This window comes from Elephas maximus, chromosome 15 (assembly GCF_024166365.1).
Source record: "Elephas maximus indicus isolate mEleMax1 chromosome 15, mEleMax1 primary haplotype, whole genome shotgun sequence".
NCBI lineage: Eukaryota > Metazoa > Chordata > Mammalia > Proboscidea > Elephantidae > Elephas > Elephas maximus.
This window is the reverse complement of record NC_064833.1, coordinates 37,659,305-37,675,427: the sequence shown is the minus strand read 5'-3', so window position 1 is coordinate 37,675,427 and position 16,123 is coordinate 37,659,305. Positions and strand designations below refer to the sequence as shown.

The following is a 16,123-nucleotide window of genomic DNA, read 5'->3' as shown; positions in this document are numbered from 1 at the left end:
ATTTGGTCACATCTTACTAATCAGACACATCACTTATTACACTGGTTCACTGGATTTTAGTCTCGTTATAATGCTTAACTGCTCAGAAACTTCTCTTTGTTTTCTGATTCCTGAGTTTCAAATAATGCAAAGCACAATGATCTTTTCGGAAACTCTGTACAATAAACGGTGAGAGAGTGAGAGGGAATATATGTTGTGTATACTTAAGAAAGACCACTTTTAATTCAGAACATCCTAAATTATTCTGGTTTTGAGCCAGAAACACCACTCTATAAATCTGATGAACTGAAGTATACATACAGCTTTCTTTTAGATTGGATTAGATTTGTTCATCTGCTTGCTTAATGTAAATATTATAGTTTACTTTTCCAGGAAAGAAACTAGCACATATCTGAGCAAAGTAAAAAATGAACAACGACTTTTCCATAGAAAGCCGTGAGTTTTGGAATACATTTTCACATAAATCATCTTATACCCAAACATTACATCTTATAGTTCATAAAATAAGGGCTTGAGTAAAAGGCAAAAAATCAAATAAATAAATGCACGTACAAAATTAAATACTGCTTATAAAAAAGGAGAAACCAAAATGTCATTTTCCTCGATCTGAACAGGCAGCACCAAGAAGGGGTCTGACTTTATTTTCTTGCCTCTGTCTTAACTAAGCGATAACGAAGTCTACAAATTTTACACCATGATGTTTCTTTAAAGATTCTGAATAAGTGTAACAAAGGCTGATAAGACAATGGTTTCCAGTTTTTCACTACTATGAATAACACTTTAAAGAATTCTGAAACATGTATCTCTCTGTATACATATATATGAGCAAGTATTTCTCTAGGACAGACATTTTTAGAAGTAGAATTGCTAAGTCAAAAGACACAATTTCACTTTAAATTTAAGACACTGGTTATACTAGTTCACAATTCCACCAGAAGCGTATCAAAGTACCACGCCTTTGGCAAAATATGATGTTCTAATTTTTAAAAAATCTGTTGTCAATTATGCAGATAGAAAAGATTTATCACTGTTCTATTTTACATTTCCTTAATTACTGAGATTGAAACACTTTTTCCTATGCTTATTGGCTATTTCTGTATCTTACTGTCAATTTGTTGCATCCTTTGTCTATTAAAAAATTTCTTATTTAAGAGCTCTTTATATATTATAGACAGACACCTATTTGGGTCCATGCCTGTTATGTAAGATACATGTACATCCACCCACATCCACATTCTCCCCAATAGTTGGTGTGTCAGTCTTTTTAATTTTAGCCATCGGTGGGTGTGAAATGGAATCTCTCATTGTGGTTGTATGTACATTCCTCTGAAGATTAATGCTGAGAATTTTTTCATGAGCTTACTGACCATTCTTATACCTACTATAAGTGTCTTTTGCCCATTTTTAAATACTGGGTTGTCTTCTTGAGTTATAAAAATTCTTTTTATATTCTGGATAACAAGTCCTTTGTTAGATATGTTTTGCTAATATTTCCCCTAGTCTGTGGCTTGTCTTTTCATTTTCTTAAAGTTATTTTTAGTGACCAGAAGTTTTAAATTTTAGTTTTGATGAAGTCCAATTTACTGTTCCTTTATGTTTAGTGCTTTTAGCATTCTAAAGTACCTCTGCCTACTCCATGATCAAAAAGATATTCTCCAATGTCTTCTACTAAAACTTCATAGTTTCAGCTTTTACATTTATATCTATAATTCATATTACATTAATTTTTGGTGTGCTCTTAGGTAGGGGTTGAGATTCATTTTTTTTTTCCTCCTTATATTTCCCTAGTTATTCTAGCACCAGTTGTTGAAATAACTTTTTTCTGTTCACTGAGCTGCCTTGGAGCCACTGTGGAAAATAAACTGACCATACCATGTGTGGGTCTATTTCTGGGCTCTTTTCAGTTCTTTGATCTATTAATTGTATCTTTCACAACACTACACTGTTTGATTATTGTAGCTTTAAAATATGTCATTAAATCAGATTGCACGAATCCTTCAAGTTCGTTTTTCTTTTTCAAGATTGTTTTGGTTATTCTAGGTCCTTTACTTTTCTATATAAATTTCAGAACCAATTTGTCAATTCCTATAATCATAATAATACAGGGCCCTGGTGGCTGCTAACCAAAAGGTTGGCAGCTGGAATCCACCAGCTGCTCCTTAGAAACGCTGTGGAGCAGTTCTACCCCGTCCTATGGGATCGCTATGAGTCGGAATCAACCTGACAGCAACTTTTTTTTTTTTTTAATAATCATATCATTTGTGAATAAAGGCAGTTTTGTTTCTTTCCAATCTGGATGCCTTTTATTTATTTTTCTTGCCTTATTACACTGGCTAGGACCATCACTACACGTTGAATAGATCTGGTTGAGAGTAGATACCCTTGTCCTGTTCCTGATCTCTGGGGGAAAGCATTACATATGATGTTAGCATTTGGTGTTTTATAAACGCCATTTATTAATTTGAGGAGGTTCCCTTTTGACTGTATACTGACATCGTGAAGGCTATGTTCTAGAAACTGGTTCAGAAAACTTTGTATAAAAAGACTAGATAATGTTTTAAGCTTTGTAGGCTACACAGGGTCTCTGCTATATATTTATTCTTCCTTGTTTTTAACAAGCCTTAAAAAATGTAAAAACCATGCTTAGCTTGTAGCCTGTGGCCATAGCTTTAGCTTGCCAACACTTGTTCTAGAGAGTCTAGATTTGGTTATTTTCCTCTGAAAATATTAAATTTTGTTCCATCATCCAGTTAAATTACTGCCTAATCACTTTGAACTTAGGGGGATTTAGTTTACACTTTGGTAGAGAAGGTTTGTTTTGGCTTTGCCCTTAGGGTGAGTCTTAACCTTTGGACATTGTCTTTACTTGTAAAGCATGATTCTTCTGGGTTTTCAATAAAAATCCCAAGGTATTTACCAAGCCCTCTAACTGAGCAAGATGTGAACTCCAAACATATCTTTCCTGTGATGGACAAGATTTAAACTCCAAACTCTGCCTCTGTTATTGTGCCCAGTGGTTGAAATTCTTAGTTTTTTTTTAGCCTTCCTGCTTTCTACTGGGTTCTGCTGCTACTTTCCACTGACTTCCTTGGAGTCTCCCTTAAGCATGCACAGTTCAGAGGTCAGCCAAGGATTTGAGGAGAATTTATATACAGAGGTAGGCCCTCCCTACTCTGTAGCTCTCTCTCTTCCAGGACCTGCCTCTTCAATTTCCGGTCACTAAGACAGCCTCACTTCCATTCTCTGACACTTCAGGCTGACAAGACTGTGGCTTTCTGCTTGGGTTCTAGGGGAGATAAGGACTCCCCTAGAACGGGGGCCTGGGCAGAATCTTTAGGGAGCAGACATGAAAGAAACATACACTCATCAGCGTGGTTTCCTCCTTTCATGGACTGAATCCCCTCTGGTTTTTGCCTGCTTCTGGTTAATCTCCAGTGCCAACTTTTTTTTTTTTTAATTTTAATCCAAAGTTGATAATTGATATTTATAGAAGGCTAGTCCTATTCAACCTAAGGAATATAGTTTTAATCCACTAAAATGTTTAAACTTCATGAGAACAGGGACCTTGTCCAGAAAATGAGAAATAATCAATACCTATTTTTTTTTTTTTATTCACATATACACTACCGGATTCAGTTTGCTAATATTTCATTTAGGATTTTTTAATATACTCATAAACAGAATTAGTTTTTCTTTTTTATGCTTCATAACAGTTCACGTAACACAGTCATTGTTTACATACCTGTGCCTTGTGCCTCTTTAGAATATAAATTTAGAATAGAGATTTTCAATTTATCCATGTTTTTTGGTTGAATTGGCTTTTCCTAAACTTCTTGTGAGTCAGTTTTGATCATTTAAATTTTCTTAAAAATTACTCATTTATTTTGATATTAAAATTGATTAATATAAAGCTGTACAAAATTTCTTACAATTAAAAAAATTTTCATATATGAGGTCTTGAAATTTGCTTGAATTTTTTTATATAAACATATTATTGGCACTTTAAGGAGAGTTTTTGTCTCTTCCTTTCTACTTTTTATATCACAAATTTCTATTTGCTATCTTATTACACTGAATAGGACTTCTAGTACAAGCAGTGAAAGCACAAACTCTTCTCTTGTCCTGACACTAACTTCAACATTGCTTTTTGTTTTTTTTTTAAAGAGACATCATTTTATTAGGTTAAATACAGTCCTTATCTATTTACTGGGTAAAACTTTTCTGTAAAACTCTCTGGGTGTAGAATCCTTTTTTGAATACTGATTCAATTTCTTTAATGGCTACTAATGTAATGTTTGCAAATTCTTCTAGAATCAATTTTGGTAATACACATTTTTTATAAAATAATGCATTTTATCTAATTTATAAAAGCATTAACATAAAGCTGTTCATAATATTTTCTTTAAAATCTCTATTATTGTATTTATAATTATAATTATAGATTTCTTTGTTCATTTTTTTTTTTACTTGAATCTTTTTTTCTTCACCAGTCTTACCTTAAGATTTGCCTATTTTCCCAGTTTTTTAGAGACCCAGTTTTCTGTTTTACTGAATCTTATTATTTTTTCCTCTAAGATTTACTCTGTAGTTCATCTAAACTCTTGAGTTAAACGTTTAGGTTATTTATTTTCTATCTTACTAATTTTTAAATCAACGCATTTAAAATTGTCAACATTTCTCTAAGTACTCACTTTCAATGTCTCCCAAAAGTTTTAGCATGTAATACTTTCACTATAAAAACCAAAAACCCAAACTCATTGCCCTCAAGTCAATTCTGACTCATAGTGACCCTACAGGACAGGGTAGAACTGCTCCATAGGGTTTCCAAGGAGCGGCTGGTGGATTTGAAGTGCTGATATTCTAGTTAGCAGCCATAGTGTGCCGGAGCCCTTAACCACTGTGCCACCAGGGTTAAGAGCTTGGGCTGCTAACCAAGAGGTAGGTAGTTCGAATCCACTAGCCACTTCTTAGAAACCCAATCAGGCAGTTCCACTCTGTCTTATAGGGTCCTTATGAGTTGAAATTGACTCAATGGCAACTTTTACTATAGTGATTTAAAAAATATTCTGATTTCCACTGTGATTCCCTCTTTAATGCAGGAGTTATTTAGAAATATGTTTACACACGTCTAGGCTTTGTTGCTATTTTTTCCTCAGCTTTTTTATCGTTGGTCTCTAATTTCACTGTATGTGGCCTGAGAATACAATCTGAAGGAAGCAGTCTTTTACACGCATTCAGACTTCCTTTGTGATTTAGTGTATAATTTTTTAATAGATGTTGTACATCTTTGGAAAGAATGTGTACTCTCTATTCACTGAAATAGAAAAAAAACCACATATACACAATGCATGCTCCTATGAAAGGAAGTCTTAATTTTATCAAATCTTCAATATCTTTACTCGTTTTTTGTCTGTTTAAGCTTTTAAATTTTGATTAAAGATGTGTTCAAAAACTCCCACTATGATTGTGAATTAGTCAAACTTTCTTGGTAATTTCCTACTTTTTGTTCTGCATATATTTTAGGATGTATTAGGTACATGAAGTTTACCATTACTGTTTCTTCTCAGTGATTATCCCATTTGTTACTAATATTTTGTACCTTAAATTCAATTATATCTGATGTTACCTACCTATACTAGCTTACCCTTGACCACAATTCCCAAAGCTTTTTTTTAAAATACTTCAGTTTCTAGAGCAGTTTTGGGTTTACAGGTAAATTGTATATTAAGTACCGAAAGTTCCCATATCCCCCCCGGCCCCGCACACTGCACCCATTATTAACATCTTGTATTTCTATGGTACATTTGTTATAACTGCTGAACCAGTATCAATGCACTGTTATTAACTGAAGTAACATTACAACAGGGTAACGTTTTTCTACCCCCATTTTAGACTTTCTGAGTTGATTTTATTCTAGGTGTGTCCTTATAAGCCCTTTATAGGGGGACTGTATAAACCAACTAACCAATTAAGAAACCCAATCAGATCTTCTGATTTTAAAGGACAGATGAGTTAATCCATTTGTGCAGTTTATTTAATATCTTTTTTTTTTAAATAATTTCAGAAAGAGGGGGAAGGTATTCTTTTTTGTATTAATAGTTTTTTTTAAAGTTCCTTTTCGTCTACTACATACTCGAGACTATTGTATTTTTTTAATAGTTACCTTTAGATGTTTTAATTCAAACACTAAAACACTCTTTTTCTAACAAAGCCCAGCCCAGAGTATTCAGTGTTTCTATTCTCTTCTCAAATCAGGTAGAAAAAAAAAATCACAACTTTATTTTCACTAATCTCTAATTGAAAATTAGTATTTCTTTCGATTATGAAGATAAGCAACAAACCATAATAGTATTTACAGTACCTGTCACCAACAGGAATCACATATCTCATATCACATATTTTCATCTTACATTTCAGTTGTTTCATGTATATAAGAATTTTATTTACGCTCAAAACTACTACTCTGAAATTCCAGTACTTATTGGAATCATCACTTGATCTCATTCATGTATTAATATGCATATCTGCCATACTATAAATATTTAAAAATATCTGATAGCTATACTTCAATGTAATTGGTTCCCTTTGTAACATTACAATGTATTTTATGACTTTAAAAACTTCATTCTGGGAAAGGGTCCGTAGGTTTTACCAGACTACCAAAAATGTCCATGGTATAATATAGCTATGAAAGAACCCCTCACATAATAAAGTTTACATTATCTGGTGTAAATTCGTGTTCCAACTTGATTTTGTTGACGGTTTTAGCACTAGATTTTCCACATTCTGGAATTTTGGGTTGTAGGTTGCAGATTTTTTGGTTCTCTTTCTTTTTCACCCTTCCTCCCTCTATGGTCCCCCACTGTGTCTGTTCTGCAGTTGCTTTTAACTGAATCTCCACTCCAGCACCAGACTGTTGCTCCTGTCATGGAGCTGGTGGTGGTAGTGTGTGGCTGAGTTGATTCTACCTCATAGTGACTTAAATTCATATTTATTAGAGTGTGTCCTCCCACCTTTCTAAAAGCCCGCAGTCCCTTATAAGTTCAGACATTGGTTAGTGAGTTTTTTTGTCAGCTTCTTTCTTGAGCAAAACCCTAGTCCTTGGCGTTAAGTATCCTAAGGGAGCTAGGAAAAAAAAAGGATCAAATCCTCTATCTCCTACGGCCTTTGCTGACTTAGGTGGGTTTCAAGGAACAGGCGTGAAGTAAAAATGCCTTTATGTCACCATCTTTAACCAGTTTTATATCAAGAGCTCTCAGTCCGGTTAGTTTACAGTCCATAATTTTAGTTTCCCTCTTTTATCCAGATTTTAAAAACCATATTTCAAATTCCATTTTTATGAAGAACTTTATTTTTATTTTAAATTCAGGAAAGACCATTCATTGTCTTTTTATCAAAATGCTTTAAAACATCTATCTAAATCATATGGTTTTTCTTTTGACTTGTTAATATGGTAAATTAATAAAAAATTTCCTATACTGACTCATCTTTGTATGTTTACATGAACTGAACTTGATTATGGTATATGATTCTTTTGAATAATTTATTTAAGCTTTTACATCAATATTCACAAGTGAAACTTGTGTGTCTTTGTGTATATGTGTGTCATCTTCTTCATGTTTTAGTACTACCATGATAATAAATATTCGGCGAAAAATTAGAACAATTACTAAAATCACCTTCTAATCCTTATTAAGTTGTGTAAGTCTAAATTCATTAACTTATTCCAGAATTTAAGAAATCTCTTTCAGAAGTAGGGTTTAGTTATAATTTTGTTCTGCATCAGTATTGTGCTTGGTTTTTAGTGTATCTCACTTTGTGAAATCTCAAGTATCCAACATGATCAGAACCAGATGGTGGTACTCTACATAACCTCCTCTGTGCTAGCAAGGATTTCCAAGTTTTACATAATGGCAAGTTTAATTCTGGGGTTGGATTTTTAGTTCAAAGGATAAAATCTCTACAAATTCTAGTTTTATGTTGAAAAATATCCAATATTTGGAATCTCTATGGTAAACATGATTTTTTTCTTTTGTAAACACATTTATATTTAGTCATATTACAAGTAAAAGAAAATAGGCATATTTTTCAGATTCCAACACTGGTATCTTTGTAGGATAATCTTCATAGTGCACCTTACCAATCAATCAGGTAAGACAATCAACCATCTCACAGGGAAATGGAGCAGCTTGTATATAAGCTCAACTCCAGGGTTCCAAAGGATGTGGCCCGTGACAGAGGGGACCAGAAATAAAACAAACCACATGGCCCTTGTGAAACAGGGGATGGATTACAGTTGCATTTCTCAAGAGAAACTGTCTCTATGAGTTAATAAATATAAAAAGAACGATGGAAAAAGATATAAATAAGTTTTATTTACAAGCTTTATTTTTACAAAAGTAAAATGAAGGGATCTGAGTTTATGACCTGCAAAGCCTCTTTTAAATCTAAAAACTTCCATGATTCCTACCCATAAAAATGTTACATGTGAAAGGATGCCCAGGGTGCCTGCAGAACACTGTCTCTGGGATGGGTGTGACATCCTTCTTTGTGCTTCAGTTCAAATTGCAGTTCTTTGTTGTTGTTGCTGTGTGCCATCCAGTCGATTCTAACTCACAGAGACCTTACAGGATAGAGCAGAACTGTCCCAGAGGGTTTCCTTGGCTATGATCTTTACAGGAGCAGATTGCCAGGTCTTTTCTCCTGTGGGGCTGCAAGGGGGTTCGAACTACCCACCTTTTGGTTAGCAGCCAAGCACTTAACCATTGCACCACCAGGGCTCTTAGTTTGCTTAGGCACACTTTTTTTTTTTTTACTTCAGGGAAATATATATTTTTAAGTAGCCTTGATACAATTTCCTTAAGCAAGCAGTATCTAGTTGTACTGAAATTTTTTCTCCTTAATACCCTATTTCCACAGTTTTTCTCTGTAACTAATTCACTAAATGTTTTTATAATTAATCTTAATCTTATTTATATCACATTTATTTTAGAATCATAAACTCTTGGTTATTTCCCTAAGAATGTCTTTCACTTTGTATTCTTAACAAATGCTCTTTTGTTCAGAGTTGTAAAAAGACTAAGGTTATAGGCTAGATCCCCAAGTAGATTGGCGAGTTTCATTTGTCTGTCCTACGGCCAGTGATTATAGTGTCGATCCTAATAAGCCATTCTGTGAATGTGTACCTTTTGTTTCAAAGGTGGGTAGAAGAATTTGGGTGGCTCAATGCTAACCTACCATTAGAAAATATTCAAAACACGCACTCTACTAATAGTAGGTAAAGGATGGGTCATTATTCTTACCTGTAAGATGGAACTGATAGGTATAATTTATTACATTTTCTAAAAAGCTTCTTTTTATATTACTGTATGTGTGAACAATGATACCTGGGAATTGAATTTATATTTTGTAATAAAATAATATATAATAATACAGAAAGGTATCAGAATTACCTTATGGTAATGATTTCCCCTGGGTTTGCCCTTATGAACCAGCTACAGTTGATTTTTGCAGGATATTCAGAAGGCCAGCCTGGGCTGGTGATTATACCACTTGGTGCTCGAATTTGTTCTGGAGTCTCTCCACAAGCTGGAAGATAGCCAAAACAATCTTGGCTAATTATTATACTTTAAAACACAGTATTAAACATATCAGTGTTTATTAAAACAAAAAAACTTTAGACATCAAATCATATAAAACGTGGTATTATCAACCATGAAGAGTTTCTATTACTCTAATGAGGTAGGTTCTTTCCCTCCCTTTTAGTCAAAGTCTCTTATCCTAATTAAATACACATTTTGAGCAGGCATGCCCAAAACTAAACCCACTGCCATGGAGTCGATTTTGACTCATAATGACCCTATAGGACACAGCAGAGCTGCCCCACACAGTTTCCAAGGAGTAGCTGGTGGATTCGCACTGCCGACCTTTTGGTTAGCAGTCGAGCTCCTAACCACTGCGTAACCTGGGTAGATATACACGTTTTTGCATTGGATCTCTGAATTACAGTTTAAGAGTCAGGATTGCTAGCTTTGGTCACAGAAACTGAGCTATCTATTTTCAAAGCTCACCTTTTAAATTTGTTTTCTATATTATAAACTACCTAAAATTCAACATTTACTGAACTACTCTGTGTTTATATTCTTAGGAACACCATACTACACATTTAGGACAGTTTAAATAAAAGAATATAAGTAGTGTTCTGAATAAAATATAAAGAGAAAGCACATAAACATGCCTGTAAGATGCTGGATTTTAATTTTTGTTAAGAAGTTAGCCAAAAATTGAATAAAGCAAGCAAAACGTTACCTCAAAATTTTTGCAAAATTATTTTAAAATCTGTTAATTAGTACTCCCAAGCTTTATTACAGGGCTATACATAATTCCTAAATTATTTAAAAAATAAAGCCTTGAAATAACCAATGATTAAAATATTATTTTATGATTAGATATCTGAATATCATAAAAGAAAATACTTATGCATACATAATAAACTACTATCAACACTTTCCTTGATTATACTCCTTGCATTATCTTGAATTCTCAGTATAAAACTGTTACCATCTTACTTACCCAGAATTCAGCTGACAATCTGACAGATTATTCTCTCCCAATTAAAAAAACATCATCAGGGTTCAAAAAATTATGTGATAAATATTTACGCCTTCAGTTGAACTTAAAATCCTAAAACCACTTACTTAATACTATTTCAACAAATTAGATTACTGAATTTTACAAAAAGAACAGGTGAGAAGTAGCAAATTAGATGTGAGGAAAATAGCTGCCAGAGGTATGCAGAGTTATCAGAAGTGAGAGGCAATTTACAGAAAAATAATACAGAGTACATACATAGTGAACTGAAAAATCATGAGAGTTCAAAATATATAAATTACTACCTATCTTCCAAAAGGTAAGAAAAGACTTGTGTTATAAAAAATTAGTTAAGAGACATACTGATCTAAAAGGCTTGTTGAATGAATAAATGAATTGATATAAAGAATGTGCTTGATTCAACACATGGCCTGGACTCCCATGCTATTTGAGTTCTCTTTAAAAATCTGGTAACTCAATTTGTAGACAGCCAAATATCTCTACTGAAATTATAATTTGGAAAAATGACTTAAAAAAAACAGATTATAAGACTGTTCAAGAATGCTGAGAAATATACTATGTAATTTAGAAAGGATTTTTATCTCTAATGATCAAAACAAAGTAAGCTATATTGCTTAGTCAATGCTTATTTCTACAAAATAACCCATTCCCTAAAGAAAACATGTAGTCGAAGTTTTAAAAGTATATTCTACTACAGAAAAATGTTTATGTCTAAAATGGGTCCACTCCAGAATTAGGGTAGATTAGCAAAAGGATCTTGTTTTGAATCACTCATAGAACACACAGATTCATGCCATAGAATACAGGGATATATATCAAGGGCCTTTTTTTTTTTTTTTAGCATACATCTCATCGCCCATGCAAAGTCAAAGCTTTCAATTTTTTAATTGTTAAAATTAAGAGTCAATTTCCCTTATAAAAAATTAAATTTTAATAAGTGGTACTTTAAACCAAAAACCAAACCCAGTGCCGTAGAGTCGATTCCAACTCATAGCGACCCTATAGGACAGAGTAGAACTGCCCCATAGAGTTTCCAAGGAGCCCCTGGCTGATTCGAACTGCTGACCTTTTGGTTAGCAGCCGTAGCACTTAACTACTATGCCACCAGGGTTTCCAAATTGTACTTTAGAGACAATTTATCCAAAGGTAATTCTATTTTAAGAGCTTATTAACAATAAAGCACCAGAGCTCTGCTTCTACCTGCTCTAATGAGTTGTATCAGTAATGTAATGAAAAAGATAGCCTGAGTTACTTCTAAGATCTTTTTCTTTATTATCTCTTGCTAAACCATTCTGGAGTAACATAACGAAGGAATTCTTAAGTTCATGAACATATAAGTATACAAATAAACAAGGAAAACCAATCATTCACCTCTGAATGTAGAAAATTATTCATTTTCATTAAAAGATTCATCTACATTAGAGAGAATACTACAATTTTGAGTTACAGTGTATTTAACTACCAATTACAATACCGACATATAAGTACTCAAATACTTACTAGCTGATTTAACAGGAGTGAGATAAAAACTAGGTGGGATTTTTATTCTGACAAAGCAGAAAACTGTTAACTTTTAAATAAATTTATAAACTTTGGAAAAAGATTAGAAAGAATGTGATTAGGTTCTTATTTCATTAGGTTTTGCTTAAAATTCTTTTTCCAAATTTCTTAGAAACCTATAGGTGGTGCTCTTATACCAAAAACTAAAGTTATATTCTGGTATAAAACCAAACCAAACCCATTGCCCTCCAGTTGATTCTGACTTATAGTGACCCTATACGACAGAGCAGAACTGCCTCACAGGGTTTCTAAGGAGCAGTTGGTAGACTCAAACTGCTGACCTTTTGGTTAGTAGCCGTAGCTCTTAGTCACTGAGCCACCAGGGCTCCCTTCCGATACAGATGCTCAAAAAATACATACTGTGAATATTTTATTTTCACAGAACTGCCCAAGGACCAGACATAACACCCGTAAATAAGAACAGTTAATTTAAGATTCAGTATTTTACATTTCTAATTCAATAACTGCTTTTATAACATTATTCTGAAATTTAATGAGCCTTCTCAATCAAAAACAAAACTATAGTATTATGAAGTTTCTCCCTTAATTGGTTATGAATACATATATTAATTTTTCACATTTGCAACATGATTTTAACATTTTGTTTCAGAGCCAGTGGCTTTTTATTCACATAATTTTTCCATGCACAATACACTGAGTATATAAATAGTGATACTGTAGAACAATCACAACTTTTTCCTTTCTATATCTAAGAAGGCAGTGAGTTTTCTTTTTTTTTTAAATCTAAGAAGGAGGAAATTCAAATGCTAAAAAAAAAAAATTAGTATAACCCCCCATTGCCGTCCAGTCGATTCTGACTCACAGCAATCCTACTGGACAGAGTAGAACTGCCCCCTAGGGTTTCCAAGGAGCAGCTGGTAGATTCGAACTGCCATTCTTTTGGTTAGCGGAGGAGCTCTTATCTGCTATGCCACCAGAGCTCCAGATTAGCATTACAAACCATTAAATAATTTTTTTCTATCTGTTTTAGGTTAAGAGTTTGCTTATATATACTGGTAGATTTGGCATCAGGAGACCTAGTCAGATACGCATCTGCTCTGTCACTTATTGGCTTTGCCATAGTTGCCAACTACTAAACCTTTTTGGGTTTTGGTTTTCTCATGTATTAAACTAAGGGCTTGGTATCTGAATATCTCTAAGGTCCACTTCGAGTATCAATCTTCTGTTCTTCAAAAAGTATTTTTCCTTACTAGTATTTGTTATCTTTCAACACAAGTATCTACAAGAAACTTACCTATATAAATTTACTCTGGTCAGCATCTTTATTTATGAACATTCAAGTATTTTTGCATGATGTCAAAATACCTATTTTTTTTTAAATTGTACTTTAGATGGTTTACAGAGCAAACTAGTTTCTCCTTAAACAGTTAGTACACATATTGTTTTATGACACTGGTTAACAACCCCACAACATGTCAACACTCTCCCTTCTTGACCTTGGGTTCCCTTTTACCAGCTCTCCTGTTCCCTCCTGACTTCTACTCCCTGCCCCTGGGCTGGTGCGCCCCTTTAGCCTTGTTTTGTTGTATGAATCTGTTTAATTTTTGGCTAAAGGGTGAACCTTGGAGGTGGCTTCATTACTGAGCTAAAAAGGTGTCTGGGGCCCATACTCTTGGGGTTTCTCCAGTCTGGGTCATACCAGTAAGTCTGGTCTTTTTTTGTGAGGTAGAATTTTGTTCTACATTTTCCTCCAGCTCTGTCTTGGGACCCTCTATTGTGATCCCTGTCAGAGCAGTCAGTGGTGGTAGCCAGGCACCATCTAGGTGTACTGGACTCAGTCTACACCTCCTTAATTTTTATACATTTCCCATGACTGCAGAAATAGAAACCTCCAAAATCAAAGGGGTTTCTAACATTTATTCAAGAGACAGAAACTCTCAAGTTGGACCTCATCTTCTTCATAGGTGTATACAGTGATTAAGTTACCTGACTAGTCTCAATAAGCCTATTTAATTCACAGTGGAATGACAAATAATAGACAACGTACTACATGATTACAATGCTAGCTGTGCTGCAGCCACCACCAGTCCGTCAGTGGAGGCTTCATGCTGCTGTAATGCTAAACAGGTTTCAGTGGAACTTTTAGACTAACATGCACTAGGAAGAAAGGCCTGGTGATCTACTTCTGAAAATCAGTCACTGAAAATCCTAAGGATCATAATGGCCCAATCCACAACCGATCACTGGAATAACAGAGGACTGGGCAGCATTTCATTCTGTTGTGCACGGGGTCACCATGATTCGGGGGCTGACTTGACAGCAGCTAACAAGTTAAGCTACACTAAAAGGTTAACCTCCTCTTCTGGTTCCATGTCCAGAACGTGGCACCAGGGATATCATCGCTGATGTCAGATGGATCCTGGCTGAAAGCAGAGAATACCAGAAGGATGTTTACCTGTGTTTTATTGACTATTGAAGGCATTCGACTGTGTGGATCATAACAAACTATGGATAACATTACGAAGAATGGGAATTCCAGAACACTTAATTGTGCTCAGGAGGAAACTTTACATAGATCAAGAGGCAGTTGTTTGGACAGAACAAGGCGATACTGATTGGTTTAAAGTCAGGAAAGGTGTGCATCAGGGTTGTATTCTTTCACCATACCTATTTAATCTGTATGCTGAACAAATAATACGAGACGCTGGACTACATAAAGAAGAACGGGGCATCAGGATTGGAGGAAGACTCATTAACAACCTGCATTATGCAGATGACACAACCTTGCTTGTTGAAAGAGAAGAGGACTTGAAGCACTTACTAATGAAGATCAAAGACCACAGCCTTCAGTATGGACCGCACCTCAACATAAAGAAAACAAAAATCCTCACAACTGGACCAATGAGCAACATCATGATAAACGGAGAAAAGATTGAAGTTGTCAAGGATTTCATTTTACTTGGATCCACAATCAACAGCCATGGAAGCAGCAGTCAAGAAATCAAAAGACACATTGCATTGGGCAAATCTGCTGCAAAGGATCTCTTCAAAGTTTTGAAGAGCAAAGATGTCACCCTGAAGACTAAGGTGCACCTAATCTAAGCCATGATACTTTCAATTGCATCATATGCATGTGAAAGCTGGATAATGAATAAGGAAGACCGAAGATGAGTTGACGCCTTTGAACTGTGGTGTTGGCAGAGGATACTGAATATACTGTGGACTGCCAAAAGAACGAACAAATCTGTCTTGGAAGAAGTGCAGCCAGAATGCTCCTTAGAGGCAAGGACGGCGAGACTGTGTCTTACATACTTTGGACATGTTGTCAGGAGGGATCAGTCCCTGGAGAAGGACATCATGCTTGGCAGAGTACAGGGTCAGCGGAAAACAGGAAGACCCTCAACGAGGTGAACTGACACAGTGGCTGCAACAATGAGCCCAAGCATAACAACGACTGTAAGGATGGCGCAGGACGGGGCAGTGTTTCGTTCTGTTGTGCATTAGGGTCGCTACGAGTCGGAACCAACTCGATGGCACCTAACAACCACAACAAAGGGTTAAACTAAATAGAAACTAGTTTTGAATTTATCATGCATGCTGTCAGTTAAGAAAGGGAGATTTAACTGAGGAATGACTAGGTAGCGATTCTCCGATGGACTTCCCGATGAGATGATACCAGTTTCTTGGTTTAAAATACAAAGATCTCACTGTATAGTTTAGAAAACAGAGGGTGAAACTGATTGAGAAAGGATCAGGACTTGATGTTTATCCTAACACTATTTTAATAATTTCAAGAAAAGCACGGAACTGTGGTTTAAAAACTAGATTAATGTGCCATACCCATTATCTTTAAAACAATTATTTAAAAAATAGGAAGTTTTCAAACAACCTCTAGTTAGAGGACACAGGAAAGATGATGACTTCAAATTATCAAATAAACTGCCCTTCAGTGGGAGGTTTTATGGTTCTAAAGGCTGAAAAAAGAGGTAAG

At 34.8% G+C, this 16,123-nt stretch overlaps 1 protein-coding gene across 2 annotated transcripts in view; it reads right to left on the bottom strand.

The window, feature by feature from the left end:
* LRP12 (LDL receptor related protein 12) overlaps positions 1-16,123 on the bottom strand; it is a 70,537-nt gene that overhangs the window by 12,873 nt on the left and 41,541 nt on the right. For both annotated transcript variants that reach the window (XM_049853816.1, XM_049853817.1), the window contains exon 3: positions 9,453-9,588. In XM_049853816.1, the coding sequence (XP_049709773.1) occupies positions 9,453-9,588 (136 nt within the window). The remainder of the gene's footprint in view (positions 1-9,452; positions 9,589-16,123) is intronic.